The following is a 23,032-nucleotide window of genomic DNA, read 5'->3' as shown; positions in this document are numbered from 1 at the left end:
ATCAATAAAAGATTTAAACTTGAATTCTGCAATTTTGGAAGTCCAGTGTAAAAAATGTTAGGGGCAGTTATGAACATATGTAGAGTTCTTAGAGGGCTTTTTTTCTTAGGTTTTATGCTGAGCCTCAGGAATTCCCATATGGTATCATAAAATAATGTGCAATTTCTTTCGTACAGCAGCAACACACAAAGACATTTCGTTCTTTACAGCAGGAAAAGTCTCTGATGGTAAAAACTCAGATTGATAGTCTCTTTTCTGAAGTCAGCTGCAGTTCATCAATTTTAATTAAATTTGGCCTTAAAAAAGGGACTCAGACTCTCCTCCTGACTTTTGTACTTCAGGAATTCTAAAGAAAATAAAATCTTTTTTTGGGTGCTCAGTATAACTGCTGCTCCAGGGCTGGAGGCAAGAAAGAGGGGAGGGACAGAGGCTAAGAGAGGATCTAAGAGGATTTCATCAGGATCTGCCAGCTCTTGTGATGGGATTCTGGAGTTTCCTTTACATCCCCTGAAGCCAGTTCTATGGTCTGGTCCCTGCAGCTTCACCAACCTCAAACATTGGAAAAAACAATGGCTCAAAGGTCAGGTATGCTCACATCTGGACACAGCTGGGGTCAGCTTCCTCTCTCACAACCCTCCAGCCTGCCAAAGAGCCCAGCCTTTCCCTCCCTGCAGCCTCTCACCCTCCAGGGCCACGTCCAGAGGCTCCTGCAGGCCGTCGTGCTCCACGTGGCAATGATAGCGGCTCCTCTCTTTGGGATCGATCTGGATGCTGAGCCAGCGGTGATAGGTCCCATCCGCGTTGGGGGCCACGGAGCCACGGAGGGTGTCCTGCAGCCAGACCTTCCCGTCCCTCGTCCAGGAGGCATCGATCTCCCTGGGGTAGAAGCCATCCAGGCGGCAGACGTGCATCTCCATCCCATCCTTCATCTCCATCTTGCTGCTCATGGTCACCTCTGGGGGCTCTGCAGAAATGGCACCCCTGGAATTAACTCTGAGCCCCTCCAGAGCCTGGAAGGTGGAGGGGAAACTTGGAGGGGCAGGAAAATCTCCCACTACTTCCCACTCCATACCTGCAGCGTCTCCAAGAGTTTTAGGAAATGCTCCAGATCTGAAAAATGCTCAGCCACAAGAACTCCTGATTCTGAGTCCTTCCCAGGGACTCAGCCTGAAAAACCTCCGGGAGCAAATTGAGGGTCCAAGGAAATTCCTCTCTGGCTGCTTTGAACTCTGAGTGATCTTGGATTATTTCCTTCAGGGGAGGGAAAGTGGAGCTGCCCTTTTAAGTTCCCTTTCAAGACAACAACAACACAGAGGTTTCTCTCTACTTCTGTGGTTTCCTTCTGCTCCCCTGAATCTGAGGCTGCTGCAGGGCTCTTTCCAAGGGACACAACCCCAGTTTCAAGAAGAGGAGAGCCAGAATCAAAGGAAAAAAGGGCCTCAGGGCTTTTGCAATTTCTGACTGATTATTTTGGAGAAGAGATATTATCCCTCAAAGGGGGCAGAGAGGTTTCCACAATTTTGGCCACTACTGTAATGGGGGGAAATTAAGGGTGCCCCTCATTGTGGGCAATGAAAAGGACACCCCCAAGTGCTTCTCCTGCCTGATCCACCCAGACACCCCCCAGGCAGAGGCTGCATTTCCTGGTCCATCGAATGGCGGCCTGGCAAGGGGAACCAATCAGGGCTTCCCGCGTCATGGAGAGGGGCTGGAAGGGGAGGGGGAGGATTCCCTCCTGGGCAGTCAGACGGCAGACCAGGAACACAAAAGGGCCGAATATGCACAAGAAATCCAGCCATAAAGGAGGAAAATCCAGCCTGCATCCAGAGGCTCACCTGTCCTCAGCAGCATCTCCTTCCCGTAGGACAGGATCCACTCCAGCCACTCAATGCAGATTTCCTCCAGATAGGACTTATCTCTCTGATTCAATCCTGGAATAGCGTCCCATTTCCTCTGGGTGATCTGGGCCTGGGGTTGGGGAGCCACCCAGATGAGTCTCTCCTTGTCGAAGGTGAGGAAGGTCCTCCCATCGTAGCCATACTGCATAAACCCTCTTTTGCTCCCGTCTCCCAGGAGCTCACACCCATACATCCACTGTATTATGTGAAGGCCTGAAATAGGAACAAGATGATGGTTTGGGGAGTCCTCAAGATAGACACAGACCCCCTTCCCTGAAGGGACTTTGGCACAGGAAATGACACCCCCAATTCCTCCCTAGCAATCAAGGGAAAGAAAGCCCCCATCACTACCTGCCCTTCTCCCCTGCCTCAACCTGCCTCCTTCCATTTCCCCCCCCCCCAGGATGGAGCCCCTGAATCTCCCCAGGAAAAGGGAAGCTGGAAAAGCCAGCGGAGGATCCCGAGGGAGACCGAGAAAAGAAGGAGTCGCAGAAGAAACGGAGGGACGGAGCCTCTCCCTTCTTTCCTTCTGCAGTTCCTCTGTTGGGGAGACTCTTGGGGGGAAAGGAAGGGATCCCAGAGAGGGAACATTTGCATGAATCTGCAGCTCCAAAGAAGGACTGAGAATCTCATGTCCTCAGAGAGAATCTGGTTGATCTGCAAAGAAGCTTGCAAGAATCCCTGTGACCATAAATCTTGATCTATGTTCAGAAATGTCACCAAGTCACAAGGCTGGCTCCCTTTGTGGGCTAACCAGAAACAAACCATGGCTTTGTACATTGTGGGAATGAAGCCTTGAAGGGCCACAAAGGAATATTTTCCTTAGCAACAGCAGCAAGTGGCCCAATCTGATCTGCTCCCCCAAAGGGTTGTTGACCTTTGAAATGAAGTTTGAAGTTTATAGTCTTGCAAGGTCCTGGAGAAAAGATTTTGACTTTAACTGACTAGATTCTGGGATTTAAAAGGAAACTGAATGTTTGAAAAAACCAAAAGGAAATGTTGAAATGTTTCTACTTCTGGTTGGGCTTGAGAATGAGGAAGGATGCCAGAAACTCTCAAATCTGAGGGAAAACCACTTGTAAGTACAGTTGAACTAAACTGACCAGTCCTTTCCCTCCCTTTCCACTCCCATGAGTGACCGTGTGAGGGGATCCTTTCTCTGCAGCTTCTGCTCAGCCTGAGACCTTCCCTTTGGAGGGAGAGGAAGATCCTCCTGAGCTGAGTCTGATCCTGCCCTCCAGAGGAGATTCCCTGATCTGCCCAGGGGGAAAAAAAGGTTCTGGATTTCTGCCCAAGAAGAGTCTCCTGCCATTCACAGGAAGGCACTGAAAATCTGTCTGCAGTTTTCAATTTCTGAGAACCAGCTCTGTCTTACTTCAGAAGCATCCAAAGCTAAGACAGAAACCGTCTTATTTCAGTTGAAGATGAAATCTGTTTGTGTTTATTGCACGTTTGGCACAGAATTTAATATTTGTGCTGCAAAAAGAAGCACAGGGATCAGACTGAAAAGGCAAGTTTTTATTCTTAGTGTAAGAAGGCTGTTAATGCATCTCTACAGGTCTACGCAGGAAACTATTCTGCCCCATCTCTGAGCCTGGATGTTCAGGGGTTCCCCGAGGCCTGAAAAATAGTTCAAGGGTTCCTCCAGGGTCAAAAGGTTAAGAAAGGCTGCTTTAGGGAGGCTAAAATATATATTTATATTTGTAACTGCTGTGAAGAATATCAGAAGCCACTTCTTTATGTCTTTTTTCTTTATTTTCTTCAACTTGTTTTCTTTTCTTATATAGTTTTTGATTTTTCTTCGATTTCTTTCTTTTATCTCCTTTATATTACTTTCTATTAGTTTTTAATCTTTTATTGGAAAGGCTCAGTACAAATTATATAAAAAAAATAAAAGGCAAACAGGATATCAGAGACCATTAAAATGGTATTGAAAACCATTTTAATAAAAATTGAAAACCAAAAGTTTTAATAAATATATATGTGCCCAAACCGCGAGCAAATGAACTAGATGAAGGCAACCACGTGAATGAGCCTCGCAGGATAGGAACAACCAACGGAAGAAAAGTCATCACCGGAGCACAGCTGTTGCAACTAGGACCGATAACTAGGTCCAAAAGCCGTGTGCAGACTTTGTTCAAACTATAAAGGCACTCCCACAGACTGGCTGATCAAGCCCTGATGATGTCAGCAGAACGCTGACGAAAGCTCGGCATTTGTATAGTGCATTAAACTCATACAGTTTAATGATTTTACCCTGGTGTTCGTTTTATTTATTTGTTTTAGCATGGATGCACCCAGGGATCATGTTTTTAGCAAAAGGGCAGGAGGGAGCTGGGGAAGGTCCAGAGGAGGCGACCCAGAGGACGGGAGGGTGGAAGCAGCCTCCCTTGGAGGAAAGGTTGGGACATTTGGGGCTATTTAGCCTGGAAAGGAGGCTCCCCTCCACTCTGGCCGCTCTCCTTCCCCCTTTCTCCACCTCTGGGTCCAGCTCTGCTCCCCTGAGAGGCCAGCAGAGGGCTTGAAGGGATCTGGGGGGATCCTCAGGGATCAGGGGCAGAACAGGCAGATCTCTGGGGTGTCTGCCTGGGGGGGATGGGCAAGGAAAGGGCAGAAGAAGGGGGGCTGCACCTCCTTGGGATGAAAGGAGGGAAAATGGCTGATGTTTGTGGAGAAAGTTTACCTCAGCCCAAAGCAGCCTCTGGTGACACAGATATTTGCTTGCAATCTCTCCCCTAAATCAGGTTCCTTGAAGGTGAATCTTGTGCCCCAAAGATGGCAGAAGGGGGGGCTGCTGAAGAAGGCCTCCCCCCTCCAGGGCAGCCCCACCAAGAGGGCAGCGCAGGAGTCCAGCCGGAGGGACCAAGGATGGGAAGCCATCAGCGCTCTGAGCGACTCAGGAAGGGCCCAAATGGGGGTTTCTTTCTTTTCTGTCCTTTTCCCCCTCAAGATTGGGAGGATCCTGGAAGTGATCCTGTGCCCCCCCCAGAGTCCCCCCAACCCCATTTGGCCTCCTGGCCTCTCCTTCCACCTGGAGGATGAGAAGAAGCTCCTGCCATTTTGGGCCCCACTCATCCCTCCAAAAAGAGGTGAAAGAGAGGGATCTAGTCAGCCCAGATGGATCTGCAGTTGATCCCTCATTTCTCTGGGGTGGAAACAGACAGAAAAACAGGACCTGCTTCCCCCAGGATCTCCTTAGGATCCACCTGTTTCTTTTCTGGGAGGGAAGAGACCTGGGATCCCCTCCCTCCCGCATAGCAGGGGGTCCACCAAGGCCTGGACCCCCCAACTTTCATGGGGGGAGGGGAGATTTTGGTCTCTTTTAACTCAGTTTATATCCATATCCTATCAATATACAGGGAGATGGAGGGAAAACTTTAAAAAAATGTTTTTATTAACTGCAATTGGCAGAAAACATCAGCTATGGAGGCAACGACAAGCTTATACTGGTTTTTAAAAAAGAATAAACATATTTAAAAAGTTTTTTTAAACATGGGGAAGCAGCCTTTCCCTTTGAAGGGACCCCCCCTTTCTCCCCCCTCTGGTTCCTAGGGAGGGGATTATGGGGCAGGAGGAGCCACCCGACCCATCACTCACCTTCACTCTGATTGTAGCGAGTCCTCGCAATCTCCAGGTTTGCTCTGAACATCTCCTCTGTGCCCAATTGTTTCTGAGACTCTCTGTCCCAGTATTGGGGGTCCTCCTTCCCCACTTTCTCCATCCAGGAGACTCGAGGCTGCACCCTCCGGCTGTTGCTGTCGTAGTGAACAAAGACCTGACCGTCCACGTACCCCACAGAGACAAAGTGGGGCTGCCCCTGACTGGGGTCCCAGATGGAGGAGGAGAAATACTTCAGGGAGTGCGAGGAGGCGCCTGGAAGGGACCCAGAGAGGCAGAGTTAGGGGGCTCCAGTCAAGGACCCTCATCCTATGGAGGCTCCAATCTGAGGCTCTGGGGGGAAAGAAGGAAGAAGGAGGAGGAGGAGGAGGAGGAGGAGGAGGGAGCTGGGGGGAGGAGAAAGGGGGGAAGGAAGGGGGAGAGGATGGAAGGGGAGGCAGGAGGTGGAAGGAGGGAGCGACTGAGAGGGAAAGAAGCCGCTTTTTGGAGGACCTGAAGGGTTGGAGGGCACGGAAGGTGGGGTGTGAGAGAGGAGGGGAAGCTCGGGTCCCCCAAACTTTACCTGTCCCAACTGTGCCCTTCCCCCCTTCCCTCAAGGCCTTCCACAAAGCCTCTTCTGGATTGCCTTCCAATGCACAAGATTTACTCTGAATCTCGCCCTTCACTTTCCACAGAAGCTGCTCTGAAACTTCTCCTTTGTCAGCATTTTGTCAGCACAAAGAAAGGCAGAAATGCCCCCCAACCAGCTTGGGAGGGGGTTGATCATGGCTACCCAACTCTTCACATGATCAGTGACTCTCAACATAAAGGCCTAAATTGGAGTTTCTCAGACTCAGCCACTTGGACTTCAACTCCCAGAATTCCCCTCACCCGGAAGAAACTCAAGGGGCCTCTCCAGCCTGGCCACACCTCCTGCCCCCACTGAGGCTGCTTGGGAGTTCCTGCTGCCAACTCCCATATTGGGTGGGGTGGGGGGCTCTGCTGGGGTCCTCTCCCCAAACTCAGCCTCTGTATGGAGGGTCCCGACACCTTTAAAGCCCCTCTGGTGAACCAAAGATAAACATACAACATTATTTCAGTTTATATCATGCAAACTCCCAACCGAGGAGCATCAAAGTTTTTTTAGCCCTTCCTTGGATTGGAGGACAGACTAAATTCACAAGACATAAAACTATGTTAAACTTGAGTAACAAGGACAAAAAAAAATTATATTAAGTCACAGTTTAGTTTTCATTGTCAAAACACAAACACGGAAGAGACTCTGAGGCTGCCCAATGAACAGAAAAACAACAGCTTGTAAGTGGATTAAAAGAACTAAAAATAAAATAAAATGAATAAAACCTCCTGGGAAATAGATTACGGTAAACTGAAAAATCCCCAAGGCCCCTTCTTGGTCTCCATTATGAAAGCCCCCCAGAGAAATAAATACAGGCAGTCCTCGACTTACAACCATAATCTAGCCTACATTTTTTGCTGCTAAGTGAGACATTTGTTAAATGAGCTTTGCTCCATTTTACGATTTTTTTTGCCACAGTTGTTAAGTGAATCATTGCTGTTATTAAATTACTAATCCCGTTGTTAAGTGAATCTGGCTTCTCCACTGACTTTGCTTGTCAGAAGATCGCAAAACAGGATCACAGCAACCGTCCTAAATATGAACCAGTGGCCAAGCATCCAAATCCTGGTCACGTGACCATGAGGACGCTAAAATGGTCATTAGTGTTTAAAATTGTCATAAATCACTTTTTTCAATGACGTTGTAACTTTGAATGGTCACTAAATGAACTGTTGTAAGTCAAGGACTACCTGTATTCCCATTGCCCAGTCCCTCCAGTATGGTCTCCCAGCCCTTCCCAGTCTCCCAAGGCAAAGGCCTCGGCCTCCTTCTTCCTGCTCCTCCCCACAATCCCAGCGGCTTTTCAGAGCTTTTGGGGAGAGGGATCCCCAGATCCACTTCCTGCTCTGGGGAGATTTCAAGCAGATCAGAGCTTTTCTCCGACAGAATGTGGGGGGATCGGACCCTCCGTCATCCAGAACCCGCTTCTTCCCCTCCTGGGGCTGAGCAGTGAGGGAGTCTGAAGTCTGCCTGAGAGGAGAAACGTGTGAATGTAACGCAGGTTGGGCGTCCTCACAATCACAAATCCTCCTCAGGTCAGGAAGGGCTGGTCAGTTTGGGCCTGTCTGTGTCCAAGCAAGCCCTTCATTTCAGGCTCTCCATCCAGAGGGGCTTCTCTCCTCCTGCCTCCAGCCCAGCCTCTCTCATCCTTCAGATCCTGACAGTTTTGGAAATGCCTTTGGAAAAGCTGCTGCATTGAGAGTTTCTCTGAGGAACAACTAGGGACACCCCAAGACCTCCGATCTGATTACTGAGGAATAAGAGTAAACTTTAAATATTTCTGATTCTGCAAACTCTCCCCTGCTGGGGGCTCCTGAAATGGAAGGAGGAGGAGTTTGGGCCTCCCTTGTCCCGTTCCCAGAGGGGCTCTCTTGGGGAGGAGGGGGAGAGGCAGCAAAGTCCCATCCACGCTTTGGGGTCCCTTCTGAGAGGGGCCAGAGGGGGAGCGGACTCGAAAGAGGACCGAATCGGGATTCTCTTCCTGGGAATAATCTTTGGGGGGGGAGGAGAGCTTTGTTGGATGGATCCTCACCAGGAGATAAAGGGACTCACCGAGGCAGCTCTCCCGCAGAGCGACCACCATCAACACCAGGAGCGACAGAGAGCGCAGAGCCATCCTGGACGAGATCCTCAATCTGAGATCCGCTCTCCGGAAGTCGCAGGCAGAGAAAGACGCGCTCCGGGTGATCAACAACGCAACCATACAGAGCAAAAGCGAGTGATTGGTCAAGCTCAACCAGTAGGCAAAAAGTATTTCCCTGTCGTCATTGTTGCTAGGCAGATATCCAGGCGCAACCGGCTGGAGAGGCGGGGGAAAGGAAAGCGAAAGTCCCATCAGGAAATCCCCTTCCAGGCATTCCGCCTCTTGGGGGGAGGGGCAGAAATGGGGGGCTGGGAAAAGCGGGAGGGTTCTCTGGGCCTGGGGGGAGGGGCGAGGGGTAGGGGAGACCCCGCAGAGCCCCTGGCAGTGAGGGGGGGGTTTCAGGTTAGAAATACAAGTTAAGATAGGCAAGAAAATGGTTAAGTTTTTGGCTTATCATTTTCCGGTTCTTGAAGCGCAGTCCTTCAGGTGATCAAGGAAGGACGGGACTGACGCTCCACCATCCACCCCCTGGGACCTTATTTCTTTTGGAGTTAGAGTCAGGCTGAACCCCGCTGGCCTTTAGTAAAGTCCTTGTTTTCTTTCAGACGTCCTTGAGATCGGGAGAGAGTTAAGCCGGAGAGTTTGTCTGTTCATATCCCACTTTTATCATTTCCATAAAGAACTCAAGGCTGCGGACATACCTGATGCTCTTTCCTTGCCCTCCATTTTCCCCACAACAACCCTGTGGAGATAGGATGACTGGCCCCAAAATCCCACAGCGGATTCTTGTGCCTGAGGCGGGACTTGAACTGACTGCCTCCTGGTTTCTAGCCTGCTGCCTTAACCACTACAGGTCGTCCTCGACTTACGACCAGAATTAAGCCCAACATTTCTGTTGTTAAGTGACACATTTGTTAAGCGAGTTTTGCCCCATTATTTTTCTTGCCACTGTTGTTAAGTGAATCGCTGAAATTGTTAAGTTAGTAACACAGTTGTTAAGTGAATCTGGCTTCTGCATTGACTTTGCTTGTCAAAAGGACACAGAAGGTGATCACGTGACTCCGAGATACTGCAACCATTATAAATATGAAGCGGTTGCCAAGCGTCCAATTTTTTATTTAATTATTGAAATTTTATTAATAATACAGAATTAAAAACACATTGGACATAGATATGACCTCACTGGTTCCATACATCTTCCGTCACTTTACAGTAACATTAGTACTCATATAGGCATATAGTTCTTAAACTTTACTCGCTATTTATAATATAATATTAATGCTTTTTCCCTTATTTCTATATATTTATTTATCTTTTAAATATACATTTGTCTATAATCTATATTTTGTTCTAACACTATACATTTGTCTTGGCTGCCCTCTTGTTATCTATCCAATCATAAAATTGTTCCCAGATTTTATAGTACTTAGTTTCACTTTTATCCTTGAGTTCCAATGTGAGTCTATCCATTTCTGCACAATTGAGGATTTTCAGTAATATTTCCTCTTCGGTTGTGTTTTGTCCCGTGCCTGCAGAAGCAGGCGCGGGAAGTTGCAAGAGTCCCGGTCATTTGCAAAAGCTGCCCGGGACCAGACTGAGCGGCGCAGGCCTTGCGCACATGCGCAAGGCGGGAAAGGATTGCCTTGTGATTGGTTGGAATTGCCCGGGGATCGGAGGGTATATATAGAGGCTTGCGCACCTCTGGGCTTGTCGTTGTTCGTATTTGGAAGCAGAGAATAAAGACTTGTTAGAAATGCTTCGTCTCAAGCACCATTATTCTCCGGACTTAACACTGGCGACGAGGGTGGGATTCAGTCTCTACAGCTAGGAAAGCTTGAAGACTCACCCAAAGAAGTCCGGAAGAGAAAACGGCGTGGAGGTCAGCGTTATCCTGCCAGTACGAAATCGCTGGAAGGTGCGTGCGGCTGAAGAAGAAGAAGACCTGATCCTCGATCATGGCGAAAGTTGGGCGTTTAGCGGAATTCGACGTCTCTCACCCCGAGAGGTGGGAATCTTATGTGGCAAGAGTCGAGACGTATTTCCGCATAAACCAGATTCGGGAGGAAGGCTTAAAGGCTGCCACATTGTTGTGCGTTTGTGGGCAAGACGCCTTTGAGATTGCCGAGAGCTTAATCGCCCCGGACTCGCTGGAAATGGTATCATACTCCGACCTGAAGAAAACTTTAAAGGAACACTTCCAGCCCAAGCAATCTGTCATGGCTTGGAGGCACACATTTCAACAGAGAGATCAGCGAGTTGGAGAATCAGCAAAAGACTACGTTGCAGCTTTGAGAAGAGCAGCTAAACCGTGTGATTTCAAGGACTTAGAGGAAAGACTGCATGATCATTTTGTGTGCGGACTGAGGAACGGAGACTTACAGCAGAAGCTGTTCGCCATGGAAGATGTCTCTTCCAAGATGCTCTGCGAGAGGTTACGGCAGAGGAAGCTGCTGGTAGAGCGGTCAAGAATTTGCGGCCCTCTCGAAGCGCTCCAGTGAATGCAACCATCCACAAGGAGGTGGACAAGCGGTACCAAGCAGCTGGGAGGAGGTCCAAAGATCGTCAGGACAAGGGCCCAGCTGAGGTTCGTTTCTTCGGATGCGGGGGTCGCCACAAGCGAGCGGAATGTCGGTTCCGTTCCGCCATTTGCCGAGCGTGCGGAAAGAAAGGCCACATCGCTGCGGTCTGCCTGGGTCGACAGAAGGAGTTTCTACAAAATAACATGATTCGCCATGCTACCGCGGCTCCTTCACACCCTTCTACCAAAGGTGGCGTCCATGTTGGGCGCAGCATTATTTTATCTAGGGGGGAGGGGTGTTGTGTCCCGTGCCTGCAGAAGCAGGCGCGGGAAGTTGCAAGAGTCCCGGGCATTTGCAAAAGCTGCCCGGGACCAGACTGAGCGGCGCCGGCCTTGCGCACATGCGCAAGGCGGGAAAGGATTGCCTTGTGATTGGTTGGAATTGCCCGGGGATCGGAGGGTATATATAGAGGCTTGCGCACCTCTGGGCTTGTCGTTGTTCGTATTTGGAAGCAGAGAATAAAGACTTGTTAGAAATGCTTCGTCTCAAGCGCCATTATTCTCCGGACTTAACAGGTTGGAATATCTTTCTCTTTCCATTTTTGAGCGAAAGCTATTCGTGCCGCCGTTACTATATGCAGTAATAAATAATTTGTATCGTTCTTGTATTTTCTTTCTATAATTCCCAATAGGAAAAATGCCGGTTTGGCCTCTATCTCTATTAGCAGGATTTCTTCCAGCCATTTCTTTAATAAATTCCAAAATTTTTGTGCCTGTGTGCATTTCCACCACATATGGTGGTAATTCCCAACGGTCTCTCCACACTTCCAGCATATCAGGGATATCCCCTTATTCATTCATGCTAATTTTGTGGGAGGGAGATGCCACCTATAAAACATCTTATAGAGGTTTTCCTTATAGGAGGTTGCTAAAGTAATTTTTAGGTTTTTTTCCCATAGACTTTGCCAATTGTCCAAATCAATATTGTGCCCAAAACCAAGCGTCCAAATTTTGATCACATGACTGCAGGAATGCTGCAATGGTCACAAGTGTGAAAAATGGTCATAAATCACTTTTTTCAATCCTGTTGTAACTACGGTCATTAAATGAACTGTTGTAAGTCAAGGACTACCTGTAAGCTAAATTGAATGAATTTGTGGCTGACTGGTGTATCCTTGGTGGACATTTTTCTTTTGTGCATTATATTTATTGTCTTTTGCTCTTGTATTGATATTTTTATTGTGTTGGCTGACCAGAGCTGCTTATGTGAACTGGGCGGTCATATATTCCAATTAATAAATAAATTTGTAAACGTTTTGAATCAGTAGAGCAGGCTGAAATATCTACTGAATTCTTGCAAAATGCTTTGAAGTTTACTTTTTAAGCTTTCAAAGAGGTCCAGAGGGAGGGGCATGACAGACCCCATCCTTTCCACTCCTTCTCGCCCAGAAAGCATCCAGTATAATATGGGGGACCTCTTTCCCATCAATCAGGGATCTCCCCTCTCTTGGGCCAGGGCATCCTACTGGGCCCCCGAAGAGCCCAGAGAGGACCTCTCAGAGGCAGGAGAAGCTGCCCTCCTGCAAGGGGACCAGGAGGGCTCCGGCCGGTCCCTGAGCTCCTGTCTCCCAAAGGGCCCCTGGATGAGGCCCAGAGACCAGCCACTCGGCCCTCAGCTGCCCCCACCAAGCCAAGACCAAGCGGCCATTTTGCGGAAGGTCAGCTGGAGATGCTAGAGAAAGATCCGGACCCAGAAGCAAAATGGCTTCCTCTTCCCAAAATGAACACACAGGAGACACCCCCCCAAGTTCTTGCCTCATCCAGGTTTTGCTTTGGTTCCTCCCCTTCCTTCCTCTCAAAGTGAAATTGGTCTTTTTGAGCAAAACAAGAGTAAAATCCCTCCTATTTCCAATCTCTTCAAACAGGCAACAACTCAGGTAAGAGGAAAACAAAACCATTTATTTTCAGCAAACAACTTTAGCAAACTTACAATCTAAGTGCAATGATTAAAGGAGCCAAAAGCCTGGCTGTGCAATAGATCTCATGCTCCATTTTTCCAAAGCATGAAAATTCATAAATGACAATCTATTAAAAAAAAATCAGAGTCTGAATGTTTCACTCGTTATACTGATTACCTGTCAAACTTTGAATCAAATATATGCTCAATTAACTGTGCAACAATCAATTAAAAATGCATCAACGACTTCAGTGACCAAAATCTCAGGATGCACGCTTCTTCTTTTAGTAATAGTTTCCTCGAAGATAACATTTAAATTTATAAAACTAACACAAGGAAAAAAAGAAAGAAAAAGAAACCCCCACCTTTATCCCCAACAAGTATAATGAAAATTAACAACCTATAAATCTCTCTTAAAGTAAAACCAAGAAACTCTTCATCCTATTCCTCACCCCATTCCCTATAAACCCGTCTCTGAAACCTCATCTCTAACCTCTAATCTCAATCCATTAAGATCAATCAGGAAAAGCCCATGAAGGGTTATACAAACTACTTATTAAAAACTATTATCCACAAAACCCAATTTAAAATCTTTTGATTCCACAATTAATAACATACTGTCTTTTTCCGTCTATAAGATGCACCCGTGTATAAGACGCTCTCCATGCTGATCAATCCGCAAGTTTGGCCGGCAGAAGATCTTGCCCCCTCCCATCTCCCATTAGTGGCAACCCACACAGGCATGCCCTGGGCTGCGGAGGTTACCATTATTTTTCCGTGTATAAGACGAAACTGATTTTTGAAGAGGGTGTTTCAAGGGGAAAAAATAGCGTCTTATACACGGAAAAATACGGTATATTCTTTTCTCTTCCATTCCTCAATCATAATAAAGGTTACTGATTCTGTGATAAAAGCCATGATGAAAGACCCCAAATATATCCTGGTTCCAGAATGCTGGAAGGCCCTGAAGGGATCCTCCTGTCTAATTCAGAAGAAGGTTGATCCTCAATTCTTTCCTCCCTCCTTAGGCTGGGAGTGTCCATCGTGCTGCAAAGAAGAGGGGAAGAAGCATCCAAGGGTTAGTTATATCAAGACAGTCGGAGCCTGAGAGGCGCCAGAGGATAAGAGTTGGGGGGGCAGGCAGACCCCTCCCCAGAGCCCCAATGCCTCTTCCCCCAAATTCCTTCCCTTCCAGTGTATGAGATAAATACGAGAGAGAAGAAGGATTTTCCAAAGTATCTTCACCATCAGTTGGGGTCCTTGGACCTGAAGGCCTTCATCTCCCATCCTCCCTCACATCTGGACACAGCTGGGGTGAGATTTCCCTCCCACAACCTTCCAGCCTGCCAAAGAGCCCAGCCTTTCCCTCCCTGCAGCCTCTCACCCTCAAGGGCCACGTCCAGAGGCTCCTCCAGGCCGTCATGCTCCATGTGGCACCGATAGTGGCCCCTCTCTTGGGGATCGATCCGGATGCTGAGCCAGGCGTGGAAGGTCCCATCCGCGTTGGGGGCCACGGAGCCACAGAGGGTGTCCTGCAGCCAGACATCCCCGTCCCTCATCCAGGAGGCATCGATCTCCCTGGGGTAGAAGCCATCCACGCGACAGACGTGCGTCTCCATCCCATCCTCCACCTCCGTCTTGCTGCTCATGGTCACCACTGGTGGCTCTGCAGAAACGGAACCCCCGGAATTAACTCTCAGCCCCTCCAGAGCCTGGAAGGTGGAGGGGAAACTCAGAGGGGCAGGAAAGTCTCCCACTACTTCCCACTCCACACCTGCAGCATCTCCAAGAGTTTTGGGAGATGCTCCAGATCTGGAAAATGCTCAACCACAAGAACTCCTGATTCTGAGTCCTTCTCAGGGACTCAGCCTGAAAAACCTCCAGCAGCAAATTGAGGGTCCAAGGAAATTCCTCTCTGGCTGATTTGAACTCTGAGTGATCTTGGATTGTTTCCTTCAGGGGAGGGAAAGTGGAGCTGCCCTTTTAAGTTCCCTTTCAAGACAACAACAACAACACAGAGGTTTCTCCCTACTTTTGTGGTTTCCTTCTGCTCCCCTGAATCTGAGACTGCTCCAGGCCTCTTTCCAAGGGACACAACACCAGTTTCAAGAAGAGGAGAGCGAGAATCAAAGGAAAAAAGGGGCTCGGGGCTTTTGCAATTTCTGACTGATTAATTTGGAGAAGAGATATTATCCCTCAAAGGGGGCAGAGAGGTTTCCACAATTTTGGCCACTACTGTAATGGGGGGAAATTAAGGGTGCCCCTCATTGTGGGTTGTGAACAGGACACCCCCAAGTGCTTTTCCTGCCTGATCCACCCAGACACCCGCCAGGCAGAGGCTGCGTTTCCTGGTCCATCGAAGGGCGGCCTGCCAAGGAGAACCAATCAGGGCTTCCCGCGTCATGGAGAGGGGCTGGAAGGGGAGGGGGAGGATTCCCTCCTGGGCAGTCAGACTGCAGATCAGGAACCCAAAGGGGCCGAATGTGCACAAGAAATCCAGCCGTAAAGGAGGAAAGTCCAACCTGGATCCATAGGCTCACCTGTCCTCAGCAGTGTCTCCTTCCCGTAGGACAGGTACCTCTTCAGCCACTCAATGCATTCCTTCTCCAGGAAGTATTTCTTTCTCTGATTATATCCTTGAATAGCATCCCATTTCCTCTGGGTGATCTGGGCCTGGGGGACGGGAGCCACCCAGGTGAGTCTCTCCTTGTCGAAGGTGATGAAGGTACTCCCATCGTAGCCATACTGCTCAAATCCTCCTTTGCTCCCATCAGCCTGGAGCTCACAGCCATACATCCACTGCCATGTGTGAAGGCCTGAAATAGGAAGATGATGATGGTTTGGGGAGTCCTCAACAGAGACACAGACCCCCTTCCCTGCAGGGACTTTGGCACAGGAACTGACACCCCCATTTTCTCCCTAGCAATCAAGGGAAAGAAAGCCCCCATCACTACCTGCCCTTCTCCCCTCCCTCGACCTGCCTCCCTCCATTCCCCCCCAGGATGGAGCCCCTGAACCTCCCCAGGAAAAGGGAATCCTGAGGGAGACCGAGAAAAGAAGGTGTCACAGAAGAAACGGAGGGATGGAGCCTCTCCCTTCTTTCCTTCTGCCGTTCCTCTGTTGGGGAGACTCTTGGGGGGAAAGGAAGGGATCCCAGAGAGGGAACTGTTGCATGAATCTGCAGCTCCAAAGAGGGACTGAGAATCTCATGGCCTCAGAGAGAATCTTGTCGATCTGCAAACAAGCTTGCTAGGATCCCTGTGGCCATTAATCTTGATCTATGTTCACAAATATCACCAAGTCACAAGGCTGGCTCCCTTTTTGGGCTAACCAGATAGAAACCATGGATTTGTACACTGTGGGAATGAAGCCCTGAAGGGCCACAAAGGAATATTTTCCTTAGCAACAGCAGCAAGTGGCCCAATCTGATCTGCACCCCCAAAGGGTTGTTGACCTTTGAAATGAAGTTTGAAGTTTACATCTTTGCAAGGTCCTGGAGAAAATATTTTGACTTTAAGTGACCAGATTCTGGGATTTAAAAAAAAACTGAATGTTTGAAAAAAACAAAAAGAAATGTTGAAATGTTTCTACTTCTGGTTGGGCTTCAAAATGAGGAAGGACGCTAGAAACTCTCAAATCTGAGGGAAAACCACTTGTAAGTACAGTTGAACTAAACTGACCAGTCCTTTCCCTCCCTTTCCACTCCCATGAGTGATCGGGTGAGGGGATCCTTTCTCTGCAGCTTCTGCTCAGCCTGAGACCTTCCCTTTGGAGGGAGAGGAAGATCCTCCTGAGCTGAGTCTGATCCTGCCCTCCAGAGGAGATTCCCTGATCTGCCCAGGGGGGAAAAAAAGGTTCTGGATTTCTGCCCAAGAAGAGTCTCCTGCCATTCACAGGAAGGCACTGAAAATCTGTCTGCAGTTTTCAATTTCTGAGAACCAGCTCTGTCTTATTTCAGAAGCATCCAAACTAAGACAGAAACCGTCTTATTTCAGTTGAAGATGAAATCTGTTTGTGTTCATTGCAAGTTTGGCACAGAATTGAATATTTGTGCTGCAAAAAGAAAGCACAGGGATCAGACTGAAAAGGCAAGTTTTTATTCTTAGTGTAAGAAGGCTGTTAATGCATCTCTACAGGTCTACGCAGGAAACAATTCTGCCCCATCTCCGAGCCTGGATGTTCAGGGGTTCCCCGAGGCCTGAAAAATAGTTCAAGGGTTCCTCCAGGGTCAAAAGGTTAGGAAAGACTGCTTTAGGGAGGCTAAAATATATTTATATTTGTAACTGCTGTGAAGAATATCAGAAGCCACTTCTTTATGTCTTTTTTCTTTATTTTCTTCAACTTATTTTCTTTTCTTATATAGTTTTTGATTTTTCTTGGATTTCTTTCTTTTATCTTCTTTACTTTATGATACTTTCTGTTAGTTTTTATCTTTTGTTGGAAAGTTCAATACAAATTATATAAAAGAATTCAAAACGCAAACAGGATATCAGAGATCATTAAAATGGTACTGAAAACACGGAGGCCAATGTCACAAAGCCATTGCGTAAATCAAGGGTGCCACCACCTCTGGAATATCGTGTGCAGTTCTGGTCACCAGACCTCAAAAAGGGCGGGAGGGAGCTGGGGAAGGTCCAGAGGAGGCGACCCAGAGGATGGGAGGGTGGAAGCAGCCTCCCTTGGAGGAAAGGTTGGGACATTTGGGGCTGTTTGGCCTGGAAAGGAGGCTCCCCTCCACTCTGGCCGCTCTCCTTCCTCCTTTCTCCACCAGGGGGAGCCCTCTGGGTCCATTCTGCTCCCCTGAGAGGCCAGCAGGGGGCCTGGAGGGATCTTGGGGGATCCTTGGGGATCAGGGGCAGAACAGGGGTGTCTGCCTGGGGGGGATGGGCAAGGAAAGGGCAGAAGAAGGGGGGCTGCACCTCCTTGGAATGAAAGAAGGGAAAATGGCTGATGTTTGTGGAGAAAGTTTACCTCAGCCCAAAGCAGCCTCTGGTGACACAGATATTTGCTTGCAATCTCTCCCCTAAATCAGATTCCTTGGAGGTGAATCTTGTGCCCCAAAGATGGCAGAAGGGGGGGCTGCTGAAGAAGGCCTCTCCCTCCAGGGCAGCCCCGCCAAGAGGGCAGCGCAGGAGTCCAGCCGGAGGGACCAAGGATGGGAAGCCATCAGAGCTCTGAGCGACTCAGGAAGGGCGCCAAATGGGGGTTCCTTTCTTTTCTGTCCTTTTTCCCTTCAAGATTGGGAGGATCCCGGAAGTGATCCTGTACCCCCCTCCAAGAGCCCCACCCCACCCCATTTGGCCTCCTGGCCTCTCCTTCCATCTGGAGGATGAGAAGAAGCTCCTGCCGTTTTGGACCCCACTCATCCCTCCAAAAAGAGGTGAAAGAGAGGAATCTAGTCAGCCCAGATGGATCTGCAGTTGATCCCTCATTTCAAAAAAATGTTTTTATGAACTGCAATTGGCAGAAAACATCAGCTATGGAGGCAACAACAAGCTTATATTGATTTTTAAAAAAGAATAAGCATATTAAAAAAGTTTTTTTAAATGTGGGGAAGCAGGCTTTCCTTTTGAAGGGACCCCCCTTTCTCCCCCCTCTGGTTTGTGGGGAGGGGATTATGGGGCAGGAGAACCACCTGATCCATCACTCACCTTCGCTCTGATTGTAGCGAAGCCTCAGAATCTCCAGGCCTTCTCTGAACGCCTCCTCATTGCTACGTTCTCTCTGGGTGTACCTGTCCCAGTATTGGGGGTCCTCCTTCCCCACCTTCTTTATCCAGGAGACTCGAGGCTGCACCCTCCGGCTGTTGCTGTCGTAGTGAACAAAGACCTGACCGTCCACAAGCCCCAGAGAGACAAAGTGGGGCAGCTCCTGACTGGGGTCCGACATGGAGGAGGAGAAATACTTCAGGGAGTGTGAGGAGGCGCCTGGAAGGGACCCAGAGGGGCAGAGTTAGGGGGCTCCAGTGAAGGACTCTCATCCTATGGAGGATCCAATCTGAGGCTCTGGGGAGAAAGAAGGAAGAAGGAGGAGGAGGAGGAGGAGGANAGAAGAAGAAGAAGAAGAAGAAGAAGAAGAAGAAGAAGAAGAAGAGGAGGAGGAGGGAGGAGCTGGGGGGGGAGGAGAAAGGGGGAAAGGAAGGGGGAGAGGATGGAAGGGGAGGCAGGAGGTGGAAGGAGGGAACGACTGAGAGGGAGAAAAGCAGCTTCTGGAGGGCCTGAAGGGTTGGAGGGCAGGGACGTTGAGGTGTGAGAGAGGAGGGGAAGGTCGGGTCCCCCAAACTTTACCTGCCCAAATTGCACACTCCCCCCTTCCAGCAAGGCCTTCCACAAAGCTTGGGAGGGGGTTGATCATGGCTACCCAACTCTTCACATGATCAGTGACTCTCAATATAAAGGCCTAAATTAGAGTTTCTCAGACTCAGCCACTTGGACTTCAACTCCCAGAATTCCCCTCACCTGGAGAAACCCATGGGGCCTCTCCACGCTGGCCCCACCCCCTGGCCCCACTGTGGCTGCTCGGGAGTTCCTGCTGCCAACTCCCATATTGGGTGGGGTGGGGGGGCTCTGCTGGGGTCCTTTTCCCAAACTCAGCCTCTGTATGGAGGGTCCCGTCACCTTTAAAGCCCCTCTGGTGAACCAAAGATAAACATACAACATTATTTCAGTTTCCTTCGTGCAAACTCCCAACCGAGGAGCATCAAAGTTTCTTCAGCCCTTCCTTGGATTGGAGGAGAGACTAAATTCAAGACATAAACTATGCTAAACTTGACTAATAAGGACAGAAGAAAATCACATTAAGTCACTGTTTAGTTTTCATTGTCAAAATACAAACACGGAAGAGACTCTGAGGCTGCCCAAGGAACAGAAAAACAGCAGCTTGTAAGTGGATTAAAAGAATTAAAAGAAATAAATAAAATGAATAAAGGGCTCCTGGGAAATTGATTAAGCTGATGAAAATCCCCAAGGCCCCTTCTGGGTCTCCGTTCTGAAAGCTCTTCAGGTCAGAAATTCTTCCGGGGCACCAAAGAGTTTAAAGATCATTTTCAGGATCCTTCACGGGACTTATTTGGGCAGAACCTGGGTCTGCATGGAAAAGGGAAGGACCTCCAAAGCCCCCCCCCAAGAAATAAACACAGGCAGTCCTTGACTTACGACGATAACAGAGTCCACATTTTTTGCTGCTGACACATTTGTTAAGTGAGCTTTGCTCCATTTTATGATTTTTTTGCCACAGTTGTTAAGTGAATCTGGCTTCTCCATTGTCTTTGCTTCTCAGAAGGTCGCAAAACGGGATCACTGCAACCGTCATAAATATGAACCAGTGGCCAAGCATCCAAATCCTGGTCACGTGACCACGAGGACGCTAAAATGGTCGTAAGTGTTTAAAATGGTGATAAGTCTCTTTTTTCAATAACGTTGAAACTTTGAACGGGGGGGGGGGGGCTGAGCAGTGAGGGAGTCTGAAGTCTGCCTGAGAGGAGAAACGTGTGAATGTAACGCAGGTTGGGCGTCCTCACAATCACGAATCCTCCTCAGGTCAGGAAGGGCTGGTCAGTTTGGGCCTGTCTGTGTCCAAGCAAGCCCTTCATTTCAGGCTCTCCATCCAGAGGGGCTTCTCTCCTCCTGCCTCTAGCCCAGCCTCTCTAATCCTTCAGATCCTGACAGTTTTGGAAATGCCTTTGGAAAAGCTGCTGCATTGAGAGTTTCCCTGAGGAACAACTAGGGACACCCCAAGACCTCCGATCTGATCACTAAGGAATAAGAGCAAATTTTAAATATTTCTGATTCTGCAAACTCTTCCTTGCTGGGGGCTCCTGAAATGGAAGGAGGAGGATTTTGGGTGGAAAAATTCCTGCCTGTCCTAGAAAACAGCTCTGGGGATATTGGGGTTTAGGACGGAGACGGGGTGGGGGGTGGGGATCCAGGGGAAAGTGACAATCAATCAATCAGGGGGGATCATTGGGAAGAGAGTTCAAGGAGCTCTTCTCTCCAGACTCTTCTTCTCCTGCTGCATTCCCAGGACAGCCTTAACCCGAGGGCTCCAGTGCTCCAGCCTCCTTGTCTGCCAATACACGGAAGCGAGTCGAGAAACGAGCCGGCTCCTCCCAGCACCAGAAGCCACAAAGAGCCCCCGAGCCCCGCCAAAGGCAGGGAAGAGGAGCCAGGCGGAGGGGTTGTGCGAAGGCAGCCAGGAAGTTTGGGAACTGACCCGGTCCCTGCAAACGCCGCTTTCCCACAACCTCCACTTTGGGGGAGGGAAAGAACCGCGCTCGGGGGCGCCCAGGTAGACTTGACTGACCTCTGGAGGGGCGACCCTTCTCCCGTTCCCAGAGGGGCTCTCCTGGGGGGGCGAGGGGGGGAGGCTGCAAAGTCCCATCCACGCTTTGGGGTCCCTTCTGAGAGGGGCCAGAGGGGGAGCGGACTCGAAAGAGGACCGAATCGGGATTCTCTTCCTGGGAATAATCTTTGGGGGGGGGGGGGGGGAGAGAGACAGAGAGAGATTCCCTGGATGGATCCCCACCGGGAGATGAAGGGACTCACCGAGGCAGCTCTCCCGCAGGGCGACCCCCACCAACACCAGGAGCGGCAGAGAGCGCAGCGCCATCCCGGCTCGGCTCCCCAGAAGACTCAGGCAGAGAAAGAGCCGCTCCGGGTGATCAACAACGCAACCATCCAAAGCAAAGCGGCTGATTGGCCAACCGTAACCAGTAGAAAAAAGGAATTCCCGTGTCGTCATTGTTTCTAGGCAGACGTTCAGGCGCAACAGGCTGGAGAGGCGGGGAAAGGAAAGCGAAAGTCCCATCAGGAAATCCCCTTCCAGGCATTCCGCCTCTTGGGGGGAGGGGCAGAAATGGGGGGCTGGGAAAAGCGGGAGGGTTCTCTGGGCCTGGGGGGAGGGGCGCAGGCGAGGGGGAGGGGAGACCCCACAGAGCCCCTGGCAGTGGAGGGGGATCAGGTCAGAAACACAAGTTAAGACTGGGACATTCTTTCTTTTGGAGTTAGAGTCAGGCTGAATCCCGCTGGCCTTAACAACAACAACAACAACAACAACAACAACAACAATAATAATAATAATAATGATAAAGTTGGAAGGGACCTTGGAGGTCATCTAGTCCAACCCCCTGCTCAGGCAGGAAACCCTATACCATTTCAGACAAATGGCTGTCCAGTCTCTTCTTAAAAACTTCCAGTGTTGGAGCATTCACCACTTCGGGAGGCAGGTTGTTCCACTAGTTAATTGTTCTAACTGTCAGAAAGTTTCTCCTTAGTTCTAGGTTGCTTCTCTCCTTGATTAGTTTCCACCCGTTGCTTCTTGTCCTGCCTTCAGGCGCCTTGGAAAATAGCTTGACTCCCTCTTCTTTGTGGCAGCCCCTGAGATACTGGAATACTGCTATCATGTCCCCCCTCGTCCTTCTCTTCGTTAAACTAGACATACCCAATTCCAGCAGCCGTTCCTTATATGCTTTGGCCTCCAGTCCCCTTATCATCTTTGTTGCTCTTCTCTGTACTCTTTCTAGAGTCTCAACATCTTTTTTACATCGTGGTGACCAAAACTGTATTCCAAGTGTGGCCTTAGTAAAGTTTTCTTTCAGACGTCCTTGAGATCGGGAGAGAGTTAAGCCCTAGAGTTTGTCTGTTCATGTCCCACTTTTATCATTTCCATAAAGAACTCAAGGTTGCGGACATACCTGATGCTCTTTCCTTGTCCTCCATTTTACCCACAACAACCCTGTGGAGATAGGATGACTGGCCCCAAAATCACACAGCGGATTCTTGTGCCTAAGGCGGGACTTGAACTGACTGCCTCCTGGTTTCTAGCCTGGTGCCTTAACCACTACGGGTCGTCCTCGACTTACGACCAGAATTAAGCCCAACATTTCTGTTGTTGAGTGAAACATTTGTTAAATGAGTTTTGCCCCATTTTGCAATTTTTCTTGCCATGGTTGTTAAGTGAATCGCTGAAATTGTTCAGTTAGTACCACGGTTGTTGGTTGTTAAGTGAATCTGGCTTCTGCATTGACTTTGTTTGTCAAAAGGAAACAGAAGATGATCACATGACTCCGGGACACTGCAACCATCATAAATGTGAAACAGTCACCAAGCATCCAAATTTTGATCACATGACCGCAGGAATGCTGCAACAGTCACCAGTGTGAAAAATGGTCATAAATCACTTTTTTCAATCTTGTTGTAACTACGGTCACTAAATGAACTGTTGTAAGTTGAGGATTACCTGTAAGCTAAATTGAATGAATTTGGGGCTGACTGGTCTATCCTCGGTGGACATTTAACTTTTGTGCATTATATTTATTGTCTTTTGTTCTTGCGTTTATATTTTT

General features: G+C 49.0%; 2 protein-coding genes across 2 annotated transcripts in view; both read right to left on the bottom strand.

Annotated features, from left to right (window-relative positions):
* Nucleotides 1-8,277, bottom strand: part of LOC107297243 (class I histocompatibility antigen, F10 alpha chain-like) — a 13,071-nt gene extending 4,794 nt beyond the window's left edge. The window contains exons 1-4 of the mRNA XM_015826606.1: nucleotides 8,185-8,277; nucleotides 5,496-5,771; nucleotides 1,836-2,111; nucleotides 683-964 (exon numbers count right to left, since the gene is read on the bottom strand). Of these exons, the coding sequence (XP_015682092.1) occupies nucleotides 683-964; nucleotides 1,836-2,111; nucleotides 5,496-5,771; nucleotides 8,185-8,248 (898 nt within the window). The 5' untranslated portion in view covers nucleotides 8,249-8,277. The remainder of the gene's footprint in view (nucleotides 1-682; nucleotides 965-1,835; nucleotides 2,112-5,495; nucleotides 5,772-8,184) is intronic.
* A 5,281-nt stretch (nucleotides 8,278-13,558) lies between these two features.
* On the bottom strand, nucleotides 13,559-21,363 carry LOC107297242 (class I histocompatibility antigen, F10 alpha chain-like). The gene is made up of 5 exons (XM_015826605.1): nucleotides 21,234-21,363; nucleotides 18,342-18,617; nucleotides 15,231-15,506; nucleotides 14,075-14,356; nucleotides 13,559-13,737 (listed from the first exon to the last, which is right to left on the bottom strand). Exons 1-5 carry the CDS (start codon nucleotides 21,295-21,297, stop codon nucleotides 13,715-13,717), a joined length of 921 nt encoding a protein of 306 aa, XP_015682091.1. The 5' UTR covers nucleotides 21,298-21,363; the 3' UTR covers nucleotides 13,559-13,714.
* Nucleotides 21,364-23,032: the final 1,669 nt, after the last annotated feature.

This window comes from Protobothrops mucrosquamatus, unplaced genomic scaffold (assembly GCF_001527695.2).
Source record: "Protobothrops mucrosquamatus isolate PMUCROS unplaced genomic scaffold, P.Mucros_1.0 scaffold3200, whole genome shotgun sequence".
Classification (NCBI taxonomy): Eukaryota; Metazoa; Chordata; class Lepidosauria; order Squamata; family Viperidae; genus Protobothrops; species Protobothrops mucrosquamatus.
Note: the sequence above shows the minus strand (reverse complement) of the source record. Positions and strands in the feature narration are given on the sequence as shown.

Excerpts from the sequence above, each read along its gene's own strand:
- LOC107297242 (XM_015826605.1), bottom strand. The coding sequence starts at position 21,297 with ATGGCGCTGCGCTCTCTGCCGCTCCTGGTGTTGGTGGGGGTCGCCCTG. Across the intron at positions 15,507-18,341 it reads TCGCTACAATCAGAGCGAAG|GCCTTCACACATGGCAGTGG; the intron begins GTGAGTGATGGA and ends TTCCTATTTCAG. Across the intron at positions 13,738-14,074 it reads TCTGGACGTGGCCCTTGAGG|CACGATGGACACTCCCAGCC; the intron begins GTGAGAGGCTGC and ends TCTTCTTTGCAG.